General features: G+C 45.0%; 2 protein-coding genes across 8 annotated transcripts in view; one reads left to right on the forward strand and one right to left on the reverse strand.

The window, feature by feature from the left end:
• Positions 1 to 22,360, forward strand: part of SCAMP1 (secretory carrier membrane protein 1) — a 149,872-nt gene extending 127,512 nt beyond the window's left edge. For both annotated transcript variants that reach the window (XM_070468580.1, XM_020902675.2), the window contains one exon: positions 22,234 to 22,360. The gene's annotated coding sequence lies outside the window, so the exon portion shown is untranslated. The remainder of the gene's footprint in view (positions 1 to 22,233) is intronic.
• Positions 1,641 to 22,616, reverse strand: part of LHFPL2 (LHFPL tetraspan subfamily member 2) — a 172,961-nt gene continuing 151,985 nt past the window's right edge. For all 6 annotated transcript variants that reach the window (XM_070468586.1, XM_070468582.1, XM_070468585.1 and 3 more), the window contains one exon: positions 1,641 to 5,721. In XM_070468586.1, coding sequence (XP_070324687.1) covers positions 5,465 to 5,721 — 257 coding nt within the window. In that variant the 3' untranslated portion in view covers positions 1,641 to 5,464. The remainder of the gene's footprint in view (positions 5,722 to 22,616) is intronic.

The following is a 22,616-nucleotide window of genomic DNA, read 5'->3' on the forward strand; positions in this document are numbered from 1 at the left end:
TCTGCCCAGTGCCCAAAGCATCTTAGACTCCCTCCCCTACTCCCCAGACTGCTTCTAATCAGTCCCCAAGCTGTCCCTTCTTTCTCCCTAACGTCTCTTCGTCTCATTGTCTTCACTATCTCCTGCCTTCATTCGGGCCTCCTTGTCTTAAGGATAGTTTAGTGGTTTCTCCCAAACATATGGCCTTGGTGGACTGCTTGTACAGATACTAGATTTTTCAGGATATTTGACTATATAAAGTCAAAGAGCTACTAAGAGCTACAAGTTATTTGATTTTTCTTTTCCATGTGGTTTTACTACTTCCTCTTATTCATTTATGCTTTTATTTACATCCTGTGTATCTAAGCAAAGCGAGCAGGTTGTGTCTTAAAGACTTATCTTGGAGAACTCTCCAGGGTGAGGAGGAAGCTGCAGTGAAGAAGATAGCAGGGGCACCCACAGATGGCCACAACAGTGTGACTAGGCAACCAATGGGGCCTGAAATGAAGACAGTACCGGCTGCTTTAGAGAGGAGGCTAGAAATCTGCTTTGAGGCTTTTACCCTTTAGTGTTTGGGAGTAAAAGAAAGGTACTGAATGATTGGAAACTACTGAAATAACTCCCTTAAAGGAAATGTCCGGGAGAGGTGTCAAGACTGTTACTATGTTAAGCAGAGATTTCTAAGGGGAGCTAGGAATGAGTTGAATGCAGTGTGTTCCGGGAAGATCAAGCCATGGAAGATCAAACTGGTAGCAAAATTGCTAAGTAAAAACTCAGTGTGAAATGTGAAGCACAGGTGTGGGTTGCCCAGCCTGTGCTGAAATTTAAAGTCAGGGTCCTTTCTCTTGTGGATTAACTTTTGAGAACGATGTAGTAACAGCTGAGAAAGCAACTGAAAATGTCCAGTTTCACTTGGATTATTTAGATTGTAATTTGTTTGGAAAAAACTTGCCTTTATTGATTTGGGTAATTTTGTCAGCTTTTAATGTTGATTCCTGTTAGAAATCTGGCACATGTCAGGAATGTTAAAATGTCTCAAATGCTTAGAAGCCAAAGCATACAGTAGTGTCAGCTGTCACAGGCCCTAGATCAAGAAAATAAAGCTATTTTTGTATGTTCTAAGTTCTTCAGGTGATATGGAGCGTTGAATGAGTTTATGAAAAGGATTGTTCGTGTCTTGAGTTTACATCTAGTTTGTTTCTAGATGAAGCTTTTTATGGGCAGGATTACCTTCAGGAAATGTGAATGTGTATTGCTCCATGATTGGCTTTTAATTGTGGTATTCTTGTTGGAAGAGGAGAACGTGTCCTTCAGTTGACTTTTCCCTTGTTGTACACATTTCTTTACATTATATTCATAATACTTTGAAGTATTTCCATATTCCTTCAAAATTTAGATAACTGTATAGCACATGAGAGGGTTTTTATTTTTATTTTTTCCTATTTATAATTACATCAGTGCTTCTCAGGGGAAGAAATATATACTTCAAGTTAAAGCTAACCTCAGGTAGGTGTATATATTTTATTAGTGAATGGCAGAGTTAAAACACTTGAATATCTTATCACCAGTATTACATATGTTAATGTTAGAAATTTGGTAGATATTCTCTTGATCAGATTATACACATCATATTGAAATAATGAGACTTGAAAGAATCAGAATAAGTTTGCAAAATCTGGTTTAATTCATATCTGGGAAGGGTAGGGAGCATGTGGTGAAAATACATATGCACAGGAACCTAATCAATGCTAGACAAATAATGTATTAGTTTACAATAGGATGACCAGAAATTCGAAGGCTCTGATTGAGTCCGTCAGTGGTAATACAGTTTTACATTTGGCTCAAGTGGTTGTTGAATAATATCAAGTGGTGCCAAGTTCCTCCAGAGCACCTCATGACCCCCCAGCCTTGGAAGGCGTTTCACCACAGTCTCAGAAGAAATCCCAGTCGTGCCTTTCTTGTGCTGCCCCGGTGCAAGTGCAGGCCTGGGATTTCCAGGGGCCATGTGTTATTGCACAGGGAGGTCTGTTCTAAGCAGACCCTCATGGCTGAGAAGGTGTGAGACTGGCCCTTAAGTAGTGTCTGGCGTTAACGTGGTCTGCCAAAGCAGGTTAAGGAAGAACTCCTTAGTGGTCGTGTGCCAGCTAGAGTTATCACGCCAGCAGAAGAGGCAGCACGGCAGCTTCACATTTCACATGAAAGACTAGCATTAACTGGGCCTGGCTTGCTGGCGTGACTTTTCACATAAATCTAGTGATTATTTTAATTTAGACCCAGGGAAAGATGATTCCATACCAGTCTTTTCTTCACATAGGTCTGTGTAGCATTAGAATTGTTCTGGGCTAATGACTAGGCCATGAAGGCAAAATGTTTTAACTCTCCCTTGCCAAAACAGAAACAGTCTCTGTTCTGATTCCTGTCCAGTTCCCCCAAAAACAGAACATACATACACCTTTTTTGTTATTGCACATCTCTCACACAGACTCGTGTATGTATAATATATATATATATATATTTTAAATATGCTACACACATTTAAAAAAAGGATTATGGCACTTTACAGAATACATGCTTAACAAAGATCATTACACCACAGATGTTTGATAAGTATACAAAAACTCTTACACAATTCATGTAAATTGTTGAATTAGCACACAGGTTTAAAGAATCCACAGAATCCAAAGCAAACATTTCTGCCTTCTTGGAGTTCATTGAGGAAGCCCAGCCCCATCACAAAACTTGAAGCACAAATGCAGGTAAAAAATAAATAAGACTTTTTCTGGTAGTAGTGATGGTACAGGTATATTAGATTTTTAGACTGAGGCAATTATGTGATTGATAGAATTTTATTAGAAAAATAGATGTAGGTCAATGATTGTCTAATTGTTTTCAATCTGTTTCTAACACAGTCCTCCCATTCAGTGGTTTTTAAACAGCCATGCAGTTTTCATCTAGGCTAGCATGATTTTTATATTCCATTTATCCTAACTGAAGCCTGGCTAAATGGACTTGCAGGTTCAAAAGGCCCACGTTTACCTTTTTACTCTTTCTCTGCTAGAGAGATTTCATCTGTGCTCTGCCTGACAAATCAGTGTTTTAAGTAGTTTTTAATGGTTTGGGGTTTTGTGTGTGTGCGCATGTACTTTTTCTGGTCTTCTGTGACATTCAGACTGATGAAGTAAACACTGTCAAGTGACCTTCTTCTGACCAAGAGAGGGCACATTTTCACTTATGACTTGTTATTAGAGTGATCTAGGGATGTACCTCCACCCCGCCTTAGTGGAAAAGCAGTCGGGCAGTAAAGATAATGGACATGCTCAGAGGCTCCTCCAGGCTTATGACTTGTCTGGGAGGAGAGTGAGAGTGTAAAATCAGAGTTATAACATAGGTTCTCTATGTTGTATAGAAGGAAAAGTGAACCTTGTGATAAATTTAAGAAAAAAATGTGTATTTTTAATCAAAATTATTTGCCTGGTGGAGGGAACTTTATTTTTTTTATTAATGAAAATAATTTCTGAGTGTTAAAAAGGGATAAGTATGACAGCATCAGGACTTTGTGCGTCCCTATCTGGCAGGGACAGGAGCCCTGTTCGGTGGCCACCATCACCTACGCAGGTCTTGTTTCCTGAGTCCGGATGGCAGGCTGCCGTGAGCACACATATTTACCCCTTTGCTTTTTTGAAAAGAGTCACAGATGTACACTTTGCTTATTCTCAGTTTTGGTCTAAGAATGGTGAACTCATTAAAGGCTGCTTCCTGGCCCCCGCCGCCCCAATACCTCTCTTGCCCTTTAGGTCATAATCTGTGAGATAAAATGGTTTCTGGCACAGGCCAATGGCCAGACTGGAATAAAACTTTAGTTCTCCATCCCATCTATGTATTAATATAAAGCAATTACTTGTTCTGCAGCAAGGCATGGTTTTCAGACTCACACAGCTTTAAGATGATTAACTCAGGGCAGGGTTGTAAGATCTGAATCAGGATTCTTCTTTGGTGCTTAGCACACAATACCTTGCCCAAACAAGGTTCATTAGTTATTTGTTAAATTTTCAAAACAAAGCAAGCCCTCAAGTAAGCAGATTCATAAGCCTAAAGAGACCCATACTTTTAATCCTTCCAGAAATTTGGTGGATCCATCCCATTTGCTTAAGTTGTAAGGAAGTGTTTCTGTAGCATCCTGCCATTCTGAAGTTCAGGGTAATATCAGACTAGGTTCCTTTTGGTCCCTTTGATCATTCCAGGGTAAGGTTGAAGTGATGGCTAATACCATTTTCCTGAATCAGTTATTGGTGACTTATAGAAACTAGATTAAAAGCCCCTGGATCCTTTTTAATAGTGGTGTTTCATTCTTTCTGTAAACAGTTGCAGGCAGGTGCTAGGAGCTTGATTGAGCTCTCATTTATGCATGAACCTTCTACCCTATGCTTTCCTGAGAATGAAGCCTTTGCTGTAAACTCACCAGTTAGAGCAATTTAATGTTATTTGAGTCTGCGTCCAGGACCAACACCAGTAACTAGAGAAACGTAACTCCTGTGACCAGCTCCTTGTCATCTGCTGCCGCTGGGGGCGGGAACACGCCGGGTGCTTCCTGGTTACTGCACAGGGGGGAAAGCTCTCCCCGCAAGGGCTGAGATTTGGGTACGCTCTCTGAGTGAGCCACAGCAGCCTGGAGACCTGGGTCCCTGGAAGGAGGAAACAGGTTTCCTCCGGCAGTCAAAACGCAGGCCTAGCCCTCGGGGAACAAGGGATTTCTGGTGGCAGAGGAGACTGGGCCAGTACTGGTGCTACACCTGGGAAGGGGAGTGACTGTCTCTACTAATAGGACTCTGTCTGTGCTTTTATTCTCATGGTGGGACAGGTCCTCATCCTTTCTCTCCTCAAATTTCTAGACTCTCAGAGTGACAGTTCAGTGGACCCACCTGACTCTGGCGTTCAGCCTAGAGTAAGTCCCACAGTAGAATTCCACACTGTCCCTGCTCAGGTCAGCTAAGCGAGAGGCAGTGTCTTGGTGTCCCCGGGAAATGTGCAGTCTTCACTGTGGACCCCAGAGGAGACAGTGTGAAAGAACACAAGGAAACAAAGGACCCCCACACCAACCTCACCCTGAGGCAGAGATGCACGCAACCTCAAACCGCCTGCAGATCTGGCCTGTGGTCTTGTCTGTTATCAGAGAACCTGTTGCTTTTATGGTTCAGATCATCATCCTTCATTGAGCCTTGGGGGGAAATGGGGTCCAACAGAACGAAACTCCACGTCAGGGCTTGTGTGCTGTTTTCTCGTTCCATCTCTTACGATGTGCACCGTGACCCTCACGTGCAGTGCTCGGAGTGGCTGGACGCGGCCTGCCGTCGGTCCTGGGAGGCTGTGGAATGTGGCTTCGGTAGATAAAGGCTAGTTCTTCACTTGACCCAAGTGACGGAACCAGAAGTGAAGTGTTTCACAAGGTTACGGCGAGCAAGAAAATGGCGCTGATGTCTCTTCCAAGCTAAAGGAGGCAGATGAGGTTTTTCCCCTCTTCGATTTCTTCCTGTACTTTGTCACTGGAGGTGGCGATCTCCGCTTGGGCGGAGAAGACAGCACAAATGAAGGTGAGCACCGTGCCCCCGATGGCGGTATAGAAGGCCCAGCCCAGCGAGCAGTCTCCAGGTTTGTAGGCCGACGCGTAGTGTCCGCAGTAGCCTATGGCCTTCTGACAGCCCCAGCCAGCGGGGTAGAGTATCAAGCCCAGGATGAGGAAGAGGCCTGCAGGTCAGAAGAGAGAACAGATGAAGACCCCGTGGCGAGTGAGTGAGTGTGTGACGTTGTGTTTGATGCGCCTGCTCTGGGCTGTAGTAGCAGAACGATACGAGTCTGCTTCCAGGACCAGACTCAGCGCGTGTCAGTACTGTTCTGTGCAACCACCCTGGCCTGATCCAGATAGTCTCTTTATTAGGAATATTTGTAGCCTTGGGCTTCCTTTGTGGCTCAGCTGGTAAAGAATCCACCTACAAGGCGGGAGACCTGGGTTCGATCCCTGGGTTGGGGAGATCCCCCGGAGAAGGGAACGGCTACCCACTCCAGTGTTCTGGCCTGGAGAATTCCACGGACTGTGCAGTCCATGGGGTCGCAAAGAGAGTTGGACGCGACTGAGTGACTTTCACTTTAGCCTCGTATGTACATGTCAGAATGTGAACCTGCTAGTAATTTCTCTTCTGGGAAAGCGGGTGACTCTGTTACTGTTTCCTCCCCTTCCTTACTGTCTTGCAGTGAGGCAGAGGTTGGCAAACTTACGGTCAAGCAGGGCCTTGTGTTTATAAGTAAAGATTTACTGGCGCACAGCTATGCCTGTCCATCTATGGACTGCCCGTGGCAGTGCAGGAGCAGCACAGTGAGGGAGGTGGTGCGGGCCCTGTGGCCTGCAAAAATCTAAAATATTTACTATCTGGCTTTTGGGAGAAAAAGTTTGCCAACCCCTGCTCTAAGAGAATTCACAGAGAACAAGAGTTAAATGCAAGAGACCAGATCTTAACTTGGGTGTCATGCTTTAAAGATAAGCCCACGAGGGGTCAGTTTGCTGGCATTCGCCAGCAACCAACCTCATACCTAGGACAGTGATTTCTATATTTACATAGACATTCTGAAACCACATGCAAACTTCATGAGAATTTTTTTGTCTGATTGCTTTTAAGTAAGTGCAGCTTTGAGTAGACACTAAGTAGCTCTGTTTCCATTCTGCCGATCCCACCACACTGACACACGAAAGGTCCACTGTTTTTCTATTCCTGCAGCTTTACTGCTCACTGTGTAGTCAAGAGTTACCTTTCTTGCCAGCCCGGGCGGTGGGGAGGCAGGGCACCTTGCCTGCTTCCCCCTCACACAGCAGAAGCTTCTTATAAGGAAGTCCAGATCCCAAGATGACAAAGAAAACTGAGGGACCCCAAATCCTACCCAACAAAACTTTCTTGGTAGAAAGGATGCTGTAAGAAGATGATGGCTTTATTCTTTTGGGTGGGCCAAAAAGCTCATTCATGTTTTCCCATTCGATGGTATGAAAACCCAAACAAACTTTTTGGCCAATGTTATATACAGCAATAAAAGACAGTTTTCTTTGAAAAATGATATCTATATAACCAAGATTATTAATTCATAGACAAAAAGACCTGTGTTTTAGATACACTGGAATAGCAGTTCTATCCTCCTAATTTAAGCTTGACTTTTAATTCTCTTTCCCTACCTTTACTGACCTGGAGAAGGAAATGGCAACCCATTCCAGTATGCTTGCCTGGAGAATCCCATGGACAGAGGAACCTGGTGGGCTACAGTCCATGGGGTCGCAAAGAGTTGGACACGACGGAGCAACTAACTTAATAATCAGGGGAAAGGCCAGGCGACAAAATAGTACCCTTGAAAGAATAAACGAGTCTCCATCTGAACAGACGTGAGTCAGCTGGGGGGATCTAGGATGACTGAGCTAATTCTTCTGTATCTTTAAGGCCTAAGATAAACACTGATTAATCCCCACCGTGTTCCCTGGGAAACCTCGCCCCAGGCACATGGGAGCTGGGAGGTCTCCTCCCCCAGGTCCTGGGTGAACAGGGGTCCCCCCCGCTGGGACCTGTATCAGAGTGCGGAGGCGTGCAACCTGGGGGCAAGGGAGCATTACCTCCGCTTTCTTTAAAAGGCCAGAGTGTGTGTATTTGAACTGTGGCTCCAGTTATTAATTGTACACATCGTTTGTATTATGTGGCTTAAGTCCAATTAGTAAACAAATGCATGTTAACATGATAGGGGCTAGGGCGAGAAGGAGATGGCAGCCCGCTCTAGTATTCCTGCCTGGAGAGTCCCGTGGACGGAGGAGCCTGGTAGGCTACAGTCCACCGGGTCACAGTGAGTCGGACACGACTGGGCGACTTCACTCTTACTCAGCAGCTCCGCTACCCTGTGCCGGGCTCTGGCTTGTCGTCGCTCAGTCGCGTCCGACTCTCTGTAGGATGCACAAAATCATGTGGCGGTTGCAGATCCTTCTGGGAAGTTTTAAAATAAATATCATCAGACCCCTTTGTTCTCAGCAGTCAGGAGCATTTACCCCTGCACTTCTCCTGAGCTGTTCCCTTGCTGGCAGCTCCGGTGAGGGTCCTCAAGTGCTTCAGGCCTGCTTAAAATCCTGTGGTTGCTATTGGCCAGTCGATCTGTGAACCGCAGGGAGACTGTCATAAAAGGGTGCCACGCTTAAGAGTCTTTTGAAAGCCCCAGCTTGATTATAAGCCCCAGGGCCGTCCCCACAGGTGGGTGACAGGAAGCGGCTCCGGTCCCTCTGTGAGTCCCCAGTGCAAGCTCCTTGCACACAGCAGAGCCGAACCGAGCATGGTCAGTGCCGTGAACGCACACGACTAAGCACGAGAAAATCGCCGGCCTTCTGGTGAGCGGGAAGAGACGTTTGTCACCCTGCGAGGTATTTCGAAAAGGCTCCTCCACCAAAGGAATTCCAGAAAGCTTCGTGACGCAGGTGGTCACACAGGCTCCTCACTTCCCGAGGTCCTGACTCCCCACTACTCGTGGGGCACCGGTCCCCAGGTGCTCACGAGCGTTCCCTAGTCACAACCCTCATCCCAGTAGGTTCTTTTTGCCTCCGAGTAAAGTTCTCGAGAAGCCCATAAAGGCTCCCCAGCTCTGAGTAAGCTCCCCAGCCCTGAGGCCCTCTGTGTGTGGTGCTCTCGCCCCTGCTCTCTGCTCCAGCCTCATGCTCCTCTCAGATGACACCACCTCGTCTTCAGGTCCCACCTACTCACAGTTTCAACAGCCTCCCTTCCCCTGACTTGCTACCCCCGTTTCCTGCTTCAGTATTTTTCCTTAGCATTTCTTAGTAACAGTCTATTACCTTGAGTCATATGAAACTATTTGTCCATTTTTTTTAACCTACAAAAATGGTGGTTTCATGTAGCTCAACCTGATATTTCACTTATTTTGACTGTTAATCCATCTTCTCCGTTCTAAACTAAGCTCCACAAAGGCAGGGATTTTTGTACATCTGATTTACTACTAGAAAGCCAGTGTTCAGAACAGTGCCTGGCACAGAGTCGACTCTTAATAAAACACTACTAATGTTAGGGCAGCTTGTTCTGCAATAGAGTTTTTCTGAACCACAGTGCTCTGGAGGAGAAAGAGTAATGTAACCCTGGCAGATGGCAGTCAACAAGAGTGAACCACCCTGGCAGGAAAAGAGATGCAGACTCTTGGTTGGTTGGCTTCCCCTGTCACACTGCCCGTCCGAGGCCTGTGAACCCCAGGGGCTAGAGGCAGACATGTGCCTCAGAGTCCAAACAGGCTTGATGACACCAGCTGCGGGGACAGAATGGGCACATCAGACCACTGGCAAGAGAACGCAGGAAGACACGCACGGAGTCTGCGGCAGATGTGGCGGGTTCCCCGCTCCTCGGTTTGGAGTGCCCCAGGGACCACCAGCGACGTGTGGCTGGACTGAGTTTCATGGAAGAGCCACGCCAGACACTGGTCTCTCTCCCTTGGAAGTGTTAAAAGCAGCAGCTCCTGCAGTGAGGCCAGCCCGTCTCTGGGGCCTTTCCGTCTCCTTGCTTTTTACTGCATCACACCTTCAGGTGTGTGCGTGTGTCTGGAGGGTGACAGAGAAAACGGGACTAGGCCAGTGGGCATCTGCTTTTCTCCTGACTGGCCTCTCTTCCTGGGGCCTGGCTGAGCTGCAGCAGGCCCAGCTGGGAGGAGGAGGAAAGGCATAGAGGATGATGCTGGACCACTGCTCAAGACAACAGCCACGGCTACAGGAAACCTAGCAGTTCAGAGAGCTGGGAACCCCCGCAGCAGCTTCACTCGATGGGATGGTACCCAAGTAGGTACGACTCTCCCCAGCCTTAAGAGAGACCCTCCCCCTTGCAGCCCGTCTTTTCTTGTACCAAGAAGACTTAGAAAGTGCCAGCATATGCTCACCATGGGGTCACTGGGGGGTGATTCAGCCTCATCTGGGGAAGAAAGACATTAACGGAAGTGATGGTCAGGCACTTGGACTACCTTACAGATGCTGCCCCAGCCCAGGTAAGAGACAGCCCTGACAGTTTAGTGAAGCCCACCGTAAGATGCTGGCTGCCATGGGTACCAGCAGTCACAGTGCATCATCCACCGTGTCCCTGTGCCATTTTAGTAATAGTTTCCCTGACCTGGAAGGAGCTTTCAGACTCAACCTGGATACCCAGCCGTTCTAGCCTGCTCCAGAGAAATTTTTAGAGTCTGTGGGCAACATATACACATGGCTCTGGTTTAACTCAAATAATTAGACTTCATGAGCTCTAAAAGGGACAGGGTAGGAGCTGGGTCTCCTGGCTGAGTTTCCAGTGCCTAAAACAAAGAAGGTGCTAAAAAAGAAAATAAATGAAATACGCTGGGAAAAGTAAAGCCACAGTCTTCCTGATCAACAGTCAGCACTGACTATGATTAGACCAGCCACAAAATTATATATCTTAGGGGATTTTCTTGCTGCTGCCCTGAAATCAAATAATATGTTATCAAATATAAGTTTTAATCAAATCTCTTAGGTTGGGGTGGGAAACCTCCATAATCCTGCCAAGCCCCCAATTTTGGAAAGACCAGGAGCTGCTGAATACAATAATGTTTTACTTAGTCTGAAGACGGCCACCTCCAGCTTTAAGAATAGGGGATGCTGTTGGAACGGGGGAGCCGAGTCTGCGCCGCCGCTCACAGCCCGTGAGGGAGGCGTGGGGAAGGCCATGCGGTGACCTCCCAGTCTCCCTGCTGTGTCAGTGCCAGCCCTTCTGCGGCTGTCACGGGACCACCACCCCCTTTCACTACCTGCTGGCCGAGGGAACGGACTCCAGGCGGCCTGCCTTTTGTGGGTCACGCACTGCCTGTCCAGAAGGAGGCCCTTCTCCCTGGCCTGACAAGGGAGAACTAGCACTAATGCACTTGCTTATTGTACAGAGTGGCACGTGCATCTTTGGCCATCATATTCCTGTTTCCTCCTCAGACAGGCTTCCAGACTAAATAGTAAAGACTGACTGGACCTCAGTTCACAAAGAAGAATTTCTAAGGACAGGAAGGAAAGACGGCCATCTGTTATTGCTACCGGCAGTCTGTGGAGAAGCCCCAAAGAAAGGATGCCCACTCAGCCACCACTAGGTCGTAACACGCTCATTCTAAACCTCTGAAATATACTAGAATCTCTGGAGAGCTCACAGCAGACAGGGACTAGCAGATATAGCATCATTCAATAGATCTGGGCTCCAACTAGGTCATCCTGGGGAGTGCCCACTCCCCAAACAAGGGGTGTCTGACCCCTTGGGCACTCATCCACATGGAAATACCCCCCACCCCACATCCTGGCTCACATGTTACCTGTGTGACATCTGTCACCACTTCCTGCCAGAATGTTATTCTCTGTGTTCCCACTGCCCCGTGTACATCCCTCTTCAGCTCTTCCGTGTGTTACCTTTGTGTATTTATTCAACTCAATTTACTGAGCAATACCCTAGCAGGACTCTGAGCCCCTTGAGGGTAGAAAGGCTGGCTCCTTCTGGATTTCTGCCACAATTTTATCTACGCATTTACCATAAACCTATGATGGGTGTGTCACAGTTAACCTTGGGTAACAGAGGTCAAGAGTTCAACTTATTTCTGGCTTTCAAACAGCCACTGACTCATTTAAGAACCTAGCAGGAAACCATCTAACTATCAAACATTCATTTCCCATTCAACACAGCTCAAAAAAAAAAGAAAAAAACTCTACCTGGTGATTTTTATCCCTACCAGGTCTACCCTGTGACTCAAACTGAATGCCAGTCTGTTGAGCGAGCTTCTCTCACTGGGCACATTGTCAGGAGGCAGCCCCTGCCCCTTCACCTCGTGCCCAGGTGGGCATCTATAACAAGAAGCAAGACGAATCAGACAGGAGAATGACTGGCTCCCGGCGCCCCAGCTCCATTCTGGGACACAGCTTAGAGAGCATTCCGGGCTTACTGGGGGTGACAGCTTCGGTCCACAAGTTCTGACAACATTGGATAAAAGGAAAACCAAGGTGGGAAGCCCTGCTGACTTTCTCTTCTCTGTATCCTCTCCTGTTCCTCCTCACCTTTCCAATCTCTGTCCTCTACATTGTTGATCACACTCAATCCCACAGCTTTAGGTACTGCCTCAAGGCTGACATCTCCTGAATCCTGATCTTAATTTGAGCTCCAGAGTTGCATATCCAACTGCCCACTTGATCTGCACTTGGATGTCTAACAAGGTACTTGAAAACTATGTCCAAACCTAACTCTTGATTCCTACTCCCCACTTCAAAACCCGGTCTTTGTCCCGTGGGCTTCATCTCATAAATGGGAGTCCAGTTCTAGAGCTGCTCAGGTCAGAAATCTTAGAATCATCTCTGACGCCTGCCCATCTCCTCAAGCCCACTTTCCTCCACTGGCAGAGCCTACTGGCCTTCCTTCTAGCTGTTGCTTGGCCAGGAGAGTACTGCTTCTTGACTGCCCATATGGCTAACTCCTGCATCTCCTTAAAGGTCTTGGGGTGAATCTCTTCTCACTGACTCCTGCCCTGAGACCCTATTTAACACTGCAGTTTACCCCTGCCTCCGTCACCCCAGCACACCCAGCCTCTCTTGCCCTGGCTTTTTGTTCGTTCCTGCCCATCACTTTTTGAGATACTATATAATTATTTGGTTTGTTGCCTGTCGCCACCAGCTTGAATGTAAAGCCCATGAGGACAGAGAACTTTGTGCAGTTTATTCTTTCTGTGTCCCAATTGCCTGGAGCAATGTCTGACATGTAATAGGCATTTAGTAAATATTTGTTGGATGAATGAAAAGATAGAGTACTGTGGTGTAGATTTGTTACATTTTAAAATGAAGCCATTTTAAGTTCTTGCCAATTTTTTAAAATGGTTTCACGAAAAGCTTCCTTCAATAACATGAATCCTAGGGGTTGGTAATTCTGGCTAACAGCACACCAGCCACATTTACTAATGAAACACGTGCAGGGACCAAATCATGAGACTGGCCTTTGTCGTGACTGCAAGTGCTGAAAATCTCCTTTCTGGCTACAAAAAATAGATCTCTATTGGGAGATCACATTTTAAAAAATGCAGTAAGTCAATTAAGTGTGATAAGTCTTCAGTAATCTAGAGATCATTTAGCCTCAAAACTCTGAAACTGTTTCCAACTATGCCTGGCTGCAGGCTCCACACCAGTAAAGGCACGCTGAGGCTGACTGGGCACTGCCCAGGTGCCAGCAGGAAGCAGAGGAGCAGTGCAGGGGTGAACCTGGAGAAGTTCAGCAAGACGGCAGGTGGCAGTGGGGGACGAGGGGAGACGAGGAGGGAGGTGGGCCGTGCCGCTTGCAGAAGCAGTAAGGCACGTGTCCGGCGGCACGAGCCCAGAGAGTGGAGGGCCCAACAGAAAGTGCTGGCACTGAAGGCAGGAAGGCAGACCTGCTGACGGCCCAGGGAACACCCACTCTGGCCCTGAGGGCAGAGTCACAGAGCAATCTGGGCGGGCGGGCGGGCGGGGCGGGGGGGGGGGGGGGCAGTGTCACAGAGCAACCTCGATGGGGGGTGGGGGTAGTTGGGGAAGGGAGAAGAGATGGTTCCCTGCTCCTGAGAGGAATAACACGTGCTTACGTAACTCTAAGTCTGGGACCATCATGTGGTCCAGCAGTTGATGTACAGAGTGACACACCACAGCCCTAGGGCCTGCTAGTTAACAGTTAACATTGGTCTGTATACTGCCCTCTCCTTTCTGTCTGAAGTTTCATTTTTTCCAAACTCATCTTCCATGCTGACAGCTGGAAGTCATTTTGGCAGCCCCTAATAGCTATTTGAAAGTCACCCACTGTTGTTAGGTAGGGATCTTTTCACTTTCATAACACCCCAAGGCACACTCAGGTACCAAGACTGTGCTTGGAGGAGGCACTCTGTCAGGCCATCCAGTCCCCCACCTAACGAATCTGCCATGTAGCTCTTCTCTTCCCAGACGTGACCGCGTGCGGGGACTCTGCAGACACCCTGTAGTCATGTCTCCACAGTCGCCGAGGCAAGGCTGAACTAGGTCCCTTACACTCTGTTTTAAGAGAGGCAGCTCAATTTCGTGGGTAAAATGTTTAAATAAAAACAAGTCAATGGTTAACCAACTACCTGGCCAATGAAAGTAAAAAACAGGAATCTTTCTGTGACATAACACGCATTTGTCCCATAAAAGAATAGCCCTGGTTCCAAGGTCCCTGAGATGCCTCCGAGCACAGACTCTGGGTCAGATGAGCGCCCGCTGGGTTATAAACCGGAGAGCAGGGAGGAGCCTGTTCCGTTCCTGGGCTTCTGCCTCCACACCCACTTCACGCTGACACCCCGTGCCTGTGACACGGCCCCTTCACATACTGTGTTGCTGACCAACTTCACATGTCATTTGTGATTCCCATTTCCTTCTAGTCTTCTCATATTTGGAAGAACCTTTTGGAAAGATCTGCTGTGGTAAAAATGGTAGATTCCAAACAAAGATGACATGGAGTTTAAGCTATAAACACCCTCCCTCTATTTTCTGCATTTGCAACTAATACTTTAAAGGTAGAGGTTTATACAGCTGATTAGAACCCTTTAATGATCTGAATGATAACTGTTACAGTAACTATGAAAGAAAGTGAAGTCACTCTGTCATGTCCGACTCTTTGCGACCCCATGGACTGTAGCCCGCCAGGCTTCTCTGTCTGTGCGATTTTCCAGGCAAGAATACTGGAGTGGGTTGCCATTTCCTTCTCCAGGGGATCTTCCTGATCCAGGGTCTCCTGCATTGCAGGCAGAGGCTTTACCCTCTGAGCCACTAGGGAAGCTATGCAGCTGTGTTACCACCATGGTGACTATGGCAGCAGTTAATACTCACTGACCACTACAAAGTGCCAGGCACCAGCTGAGCCCTTTACATACAGCTCCTTTAGTCCTGAGGGAGTCTTCTAAGGTTGGTACTATTAGTCTCATCATTTGACACATGAGGACACCAAGGCACCGAGGGATGAAGTAAGGGTACACTGCTAGTTGCTGGTGGAGCTGGGACTCAGATCCGGGCGGCAGTGCTCCACAGTCCACTCCGGAGCCATCACCCTGGGCTGCTGCTTGACTGCGCACCAAAGACTAGCTTCCAAAACAAAAGCGTCTGTCCAGCTGAGGAGGGGAGGTTGCTGAATCCTCCAGAGCTGGCTTGCTTACACCTATGAGACACTCAGGAGCGCATGACAAGCAGCTGTCATGACACCAGAGGCCTGCTGTCTAGGGGTGACGGGGATGGGAAGGCTCGCCTAGTGTCAGGCAGGCTGACCTGACAACCCTACAGCGAGACGGCAACCAGATAAAGGGTGTCCATCCCCTCCTTGTCTCACATTGCAGTCTGAGTGTCGTCAGCCTGCTACTGCAGTATAGGTGCCCCTTGGAACGGCTGTCACTGGCCAAAAAAACCCAAAAACACTTCTAGAAAGAAAACCTGTCAAAAGGTCGAAGCAGCACAATGTTCGCTATGATGCCCTCTCCTGCAGAATCTGTGTGAGCAGAAAACTGGAAATAAAGCACAAAACCCATCAGACAAGAGGGAGAAAATTTAAGCTGCATAACTGTAAGCTGCATAACCTGCGTACATTTCAATCTTTGCTCTTAGAGTCTGTGTGCTCGGGAGCCATCTGAAACTGCACATCCACCTAGAATACTAATGCCATCCACAAAATGATCCACAAAAAACCATATCCTATGAACCTCCCAGGAGAGACACTTATAGAGCTGATTAGACAAAGTTGAGCACCAAGAGCATGCTCAGACAGCCTCCAAATTACATCCTTGCTTGTGCAGGCTGGGCCATGGTTTAACCATCTCCCCTCCTCCAAGTAGCCCTTCTTAATCACAAACAGAGCTGAGGAGCTCATCTTGACCCCCTAACCCTGAACCCTCGTGCCACTACCTATTCGCAGCAGGTTCACTTAGTCCTGTGTTAACAACAGACCGGCTTTGTCCCCATGTCTGCTTCCAGGGAGTGCTGCTCTCAGTCTAATGCATCAGGCTCTCATGAAATCTTGCTTACGACAACTACAGACAGCAGGTCGGGGGCCCCCGGGGCTCTTCCACCCAAGGAAAACCCAGGTCCTTGCCTCCCAAGCCCCAACACTCAGCAACGCTACCCCGGCCTGCATGACTTCTGCAGGTACCCGGACACTGTCCTCCGCACCAAAATGCCCCTTAGCCATTCAGAGCCAGGGCAGTCCAAGCAGCATTCACACACCAGTGTAATACAACAAAGTGTTAGTCATCCCACAAATCAAGGGCTTCTGCCCATGAATGCCCCCTTGGGTGAATGTCTACTTTTGAAATCACGTTGCCCACTAAGGTTTTTCAATTTTTCAATGACAATTTATTCTGTAAAGCCCAAACAGAACTTGGTTTTAGTGACAGCCAGCTCTGAAATGATTCCTACTGGTTCTTTGGATGATGACTGCATTAATTACTATTTCTGCTCTAGCTGTCTAGGAGGGCAGAGTCCATGCTAGGATTGAGTCGTAGCAGCATTTACCACAACTTTTACTCTTTCAAAATCCCAAGAAACTCAGTTTCTAGCACAGGTTAGTGAACATGGAACAGACTCTGTTTTTGTCAGTGAACAACAGTTATTGAGCATCTGGTGTGTATGCAGCAGGCGGCATTCCTTGCTCATATTCTAGAAGAGTGGTTCCCACACTTTAGGACTTCAAACTGTAACACAAGAGCCATAAAAGTTACTGGGAGTCAAACTGAACCAGAAAGAAATAGAAGATCTTAACAGACCCATCACAAGCAAGGAAATCGAAACTGTAATCAGAAATCTTCCAGCAAACAAAAGCCCAGGACCAGATGGCTTCACAGCTGAATTCTACCAAAAATTTAGAGAAGAGCTAACACCTATCTTACTCACACTCTTCCAGAAAATTGCAGAAGGTAAACTTCCAAACTCATTCTATGAGGCCACCATCACCCTAATTCCAAAACCAGACAACGATGCCACAAAAAAAGAAAATTACAAGACAATATCACTGATGAACATAGATGCAAAAATCCTTAACAAAATTCTAGCAAACAGAATCCAACAACATATTAAAAAAATCATTCATCATGACCAAGTGGGCTTTATCCCAGGAATGCAAGGATTCTTTAATATCTGCAAGTCAATCAATGTAATACACCACATTAACAAATTGAAAGATAAAAAACATATGATTATCTCAATAGATGCAGAGAAAGCCTTTGACAAAATTCAACACCAATTTATGATTAAAACTCTCCAGAAAGCAGGAATAGAAGGAACATACCTCAACATAATAAAAGCTATATATGACAAACCCACAGCAAGCATTACCCTCAATGGTAAAAAGTTGAAAGCATTTCCCCTAAAATCAGGAACAAGACAAGGGTGCCCACTCTCACCACTACTATTCAACATAGTTTTGGAAGTTTTGGCCACAGCAATCAGAGCAGAAAAAAGTAAAAGGAATCCAGATAGGAAAAGAAGAAGTGAAACTCTCACTGTTTGCAGATGACACGATCCTCTACATAGAAAACCCTAAAGATTCTACCAGAAAATTACTAGAGCTAATCAGCAAATATAGTAAAGTTGTAGGATATAAAATTAACACACAGAAATCCCTTGCATTCCTATACACTGAGAAAACAGAGAAATTAAGGAAACAATACCATTCACCATTGCAACAAAAAGAATAAAATACTTAGGAGTATATCTACTTAAAGAAACAAAAGACCTATACATAGAAAACTATAAAACACTAATGAAAGAAATCAAAGAGGACACAAACAGATGGAGAAACATACTGTGTTCATGGATTGGAAGAATCAATATCGTTAAAATGGCTATTCTACCCAAAGCAATCTATAGATTCAGTGCAATCCCTATCAAGCTACCAATGGTATTTTTCACAGAACTAGAACAAATAATTTCACAATTTGTATGGAAATACAAAAAACCTCGAACAGCCAAAGTAATCTTGAGAAAGAAGAATGGAACTGGAGGAATCAATCTGCCTGACTTCAGGCTCTACTCCAAAGCCACAATCATCAAGACAGTATGGTACTGGCACAAAGACAGAAATATAGATCAATGGAACAGAATAGAAAGCCCAGAGATAAATCCACGAACCTATGGACACCTTATCTTCGACAAAGGAGGCAAGGATATACAATGACAACCTCTTTAACAAGTGGTGCTGGGAAAACTGGTCAACCACTTGTTAAAGAATGAAACTAGAACACTTTCTAACACCATACACAAAAATAAACTCAAAATGGATTAAAGATCTAAATGTAAGAACAGAAACTATAAAACTCCTAGAGGAGAACATAGGCAAAACACTCTCCGACATGAATCACAGCAGGATCCTCTATGACCCACCTCCCAGAATATTGGAAATAAAAGCAAAAATAAACAAATGGGATCTAATGAAACTTAAAAGCTTTTGCACAACAAAGGAAACTATAAGCAAGGTGAAAAGACAGCCCTCGGATTGGGAGAAAATAATAGCAAATGAAGCAACAGACAAAGGATTAATCTCAAAAATATACAAGCAACTCCTGCAGCTCAATTCCAGAAAAATAAATGACCCAATCAAAAAATGGGCCAAAGAGCTAAACAGACATTTCTCCAAAGAAGACATACAGATGGCTAACAAACACATGAAAAGATGCTCAACATCACTCATTATCAGAGAAATGCAAATCAAAACCACAATGAGGTACCATTACACACCAGTCAGGATGGCTGCTATCCAAAAGTCTACAAGCAATAAATGCTGGAGAGAGTGTGGAGAAAAGGGAACCCTCTTACACTGTTGGTGGGAATGCAAACTAGTACAGCCACTATGGAAAACAGTGTGGAGATTTCTTAAAAAACTGGAAATAGAACTGCCATATGACCCAGCAATGCCACTTCTGGGCATACACACCGAGGAAACCAGATCTGAAAGAGACACGTGCACCCAATGTTCATCGCAGCACTGTTTATCATAGCCAGGACATGGAAGCAACCTAGATGCCCATCAGCAGACGAATGGATAAGGAAGCTGTGGTACATATACACCATGGAATATTACTCAGCCATTAAAAAGAATTCATTTGAATCAGTTCTAATGAGATGGATGAAACTGGAGCCCATTATATAGAGTGAAGTAAGCCAGAAAGATAAAGAACATTACAGTATACTAACACATATATATGGAATTTAGAAAGATGGTAATGATAACCCTATATGCAAAACAGAAAAAGAGACTCAGATGTAGAGAACAGACTTTTGGACTCTGTGGGAGAAGGCGAGGGTGGAATGTTTCGAGAGAACAGCATCGAAACATGTATATTATCTAGGGTGAAACAGATCACCAGCCCAGGTTGGGTGCATGAGACAAGTGCTTGGGCCTGGTGCACTGGGAAGACCCAGAGGGATTGGGTAGAGAGGGAGGTGGAGGGGGGATCGGGATGGGGAATACATGTAAATCCATGGCTGATTCATGTCAATGTATGACAAAAACCACTACAATACTGTAAAGTAATTAGTAGCCTCCAACTAATAAAAATAAATGGAAAAAAAAAGTTACTGGGAGTCAATATTTCTTCTGTTGCTAACATAAGGACACTAAAAATACCATTATCTCCTCTCATTATCATTTCATGAAAAAGGGTATTTTAATAAAAAAGGGTAAAGGATGCAACCTAAGAATAAAGGACAGGTATTTAAGTTGAACACATATAGCACTATGAAATCTTACAACACTGTCCTTAATATTCTCATTTTTGTTGATGACTAGTAGAAACTAAAAACTGTCACTTGCCATCTGCCTCTACAAGGATGAAGTCACTAGCCACTGCAGCTGCTGACCTTCAACAGCCTCTGACACGAGCTCAGGGTGGAGACTGGGAACGAAGCCCTCTGTGATATTTTCAGGAGATTTTATGGGCCCCGATTTTTGTATCTCTTCTTATCTAGAGAAGCAGTAAATTCATTAACAGAGAAATCTGCTCCTCATGACTAGCAGTAACCTTCACCAGACTAGCAGCAACCTTGAGCAAAAATGTGTGCTGGCCCGCATATATCCCACTTCACCAAAATCACTGATACTGACTTTCCCCACTTCTGTGGAGCAGCTCCTCAGAGCTAGCTGAGGTGCTGTCTCCCAGCCTGTAGTCCTCATTTTACCACAAATAAACTTAACTCACAACGCTCACATTGTGCATTGTTGTTTTTTTTTAATTGACAAAACCTTAGCAGAGTGGACCGGCATTTGTTCTAAGGCAGTGAGAGGCTGCTGAGGTATGTGTGTGTAAATGTGTGTGTTTGAGAAAGAGAGAGAGGCAGGTCTGAGTTAGGATGGGGACATGTCTCTGAAAAGCCCACTTGTTGACTGTACAAATAAAAAGGTAGAAGAGTAAAGAGGCTCTGAATTCCATCTCTTTGGAATGCAGAGTCTAAACCTGTTTTCACTGCATCTCATTTTAAAATTTCAAGGGTTTATGGATAAACTAGACTGGACCCAACTTTGACATTTAAAAACTCTGCTCTGAAGGCCAGATCAGAAATGAGAGGTCAGAGGGTTCACTGGTAATGAAAAGGGTTTTCAGCTGATAACCACAGTGTCTTAGAGCAGATGATACCTACATGTTATTTTAGTATATGATCAATAACATTAGAGGCTTTTAACCAACAAGATTTTCTGATGGGAAGGAGAGAACAAGTGACGGATCAGGTGTCAGTAGTTTTTTACATAAATTTCTGTTAATGCTTATACCATCTCCCTGGAGGAGTCTAGTAGGGCACTTGTTTTCTACTAAAAACTCTTCTATGGAATTATAATTGGCAAGAAAAATACTCTTCTAGGGTGGGGGGGTGGAGAACGGATGACAGAGCAATAAAGAGAATTCTTTGGAAGACAATCAGAGCATAGTTGTCATAAAAAGACCTTGCAGCCAAGCCCCCCAGAGGAAGTTTCTTTCTATAATTACTCAAAATTAATGATTATCAATTAAGAGTTGTCAGATGCCCCTAGAATATGTGGTGAAACAACCCGTGAGAAAGATGCAGCTTCTCCCACACTGAAGCCTCCCTAAGCCTTCCTCAGCAATGATTCATGCTTACATGCAAATTACTTCATTGGGAGTTTCTGAAACCTTAACTCTTACTGTTAAAATGCAGCCCAGCAAAGTAACTTAGTGAGATTATTCCTTCCCATGAGTTAGTGATAATATTTTACTTTGCATTTGAGTAAAGTAAAATACTTTACTTTGCAAATGAGAAGGTGTTTCCTAAACTGTGTCTATGCAACTGGAAGAACTTCACAAAATATTTCTTGATAAATTATTCATCCAATATGTAGGATTAGAAAGAGCTACTATTTGACTATAACCAAAATACACTTAAAATAAGATGCCACAAAAAATAAAATACAGATTATAGCAGAATACAAGAGATTGTAAGAATGTAGTTATTGAGCTCTGAAATTTTTAGGGCAGTAAGTAAATTTCTTGTCTACTAAAGATTTTGGGGATCCAAATAATGTTAAATAATTCCTGCAACAAAGCAGGTGCCATCTTTTCAACACTAGGGCCCTGATGTTGGCTTCTAAACTCTGAACACATAGCCACTAAGTATTTTGGTTTGAAGTTTTTAATATTGATTTTGTTTTCTCAATATGTGTAGTTTAGGTTTCATCTGTACTAGGGGCTATCTTAAAAAAAGAGAGAGATTGTGGATTGTGGGCCAATTAGTAAAACCACTGGGAAGCCTCTATACAACAACCGAACTCATAACTGTGCTGTGCTTGAGCACACAGAAGTCTTCAGAGGAGATGCAGATGACTTCTGAAGTGACACCAAAACTTAGAACACCACCACTGTGGCATCAAGCTTTTAGAATAGTGCCTGAACCACTTGTGTAAATATCCAGTCATACTTAAGTGATGATTTGTTACTGGAACTGGAACACAGATCATCCATGGCTCACAAGATTATTTGTCTACAATTAAGTGGTTACCATAGCAAAATACTTCATTTGCGTATCAACTGCATGTTCTCTCTGAATTTTAACAGAGTTTGCGATTTTCTTCTAGAGTTTCCAACCGATTCTTCAAATTAATATCTGTTTGATCCACTTGCTCTTAGGCAGTAGTTTTTCCTCTAATGATACAGCTGAACTCTTTTGTTCCCTTTATATGTGATGATACTTTTTGTTTGCTTTTCTAGGGTACAAGCTTCTGAAGCAGTAACTCTCTAATATGGCTTGGGAGCAAAGAAACTCAAGAAATTGTAGACCTGAGTCTAGAGGTCTTTGTATTTAGTGGGCATTTAATAAAATATTCTTGAATTGAAATTTAATTCTGGCTTTTTAACATTTTAACATTTCCTCAAGGTGGATGAATCATTACATGTGGTCCTATTAAAGTGACTCAGATATAGAAGGGTTGGACCCCACTTCCGGTGGAGGCATTCTGACTGGAGTGCTATCAATTCAGAGCCTTCTTTTGACAGCCAGATCTTCTGGGGCCTCATTCTAAGGAGGAGAAGCAGGGGATGCTCTCTTGACTTCCCTCATGCCTTTTCTGTGAAGGTGTCTTGAAGTCAGGCAA

Source organism: Odocoileus virginianus, chromosome 6, assembly GCF_023699985.2.
Source record: "Odocoileus virginianus isolate 20LAN1187 ecotype Illinois chromosome 6, Ovbor_1.2, whole genome shotgun sequence".
NCBI lineage: Eukaryota > Metazoa > Chordata > Mammalia > Artiodactyla > Cervidae > Odocoileus > Odocoileus virginianus.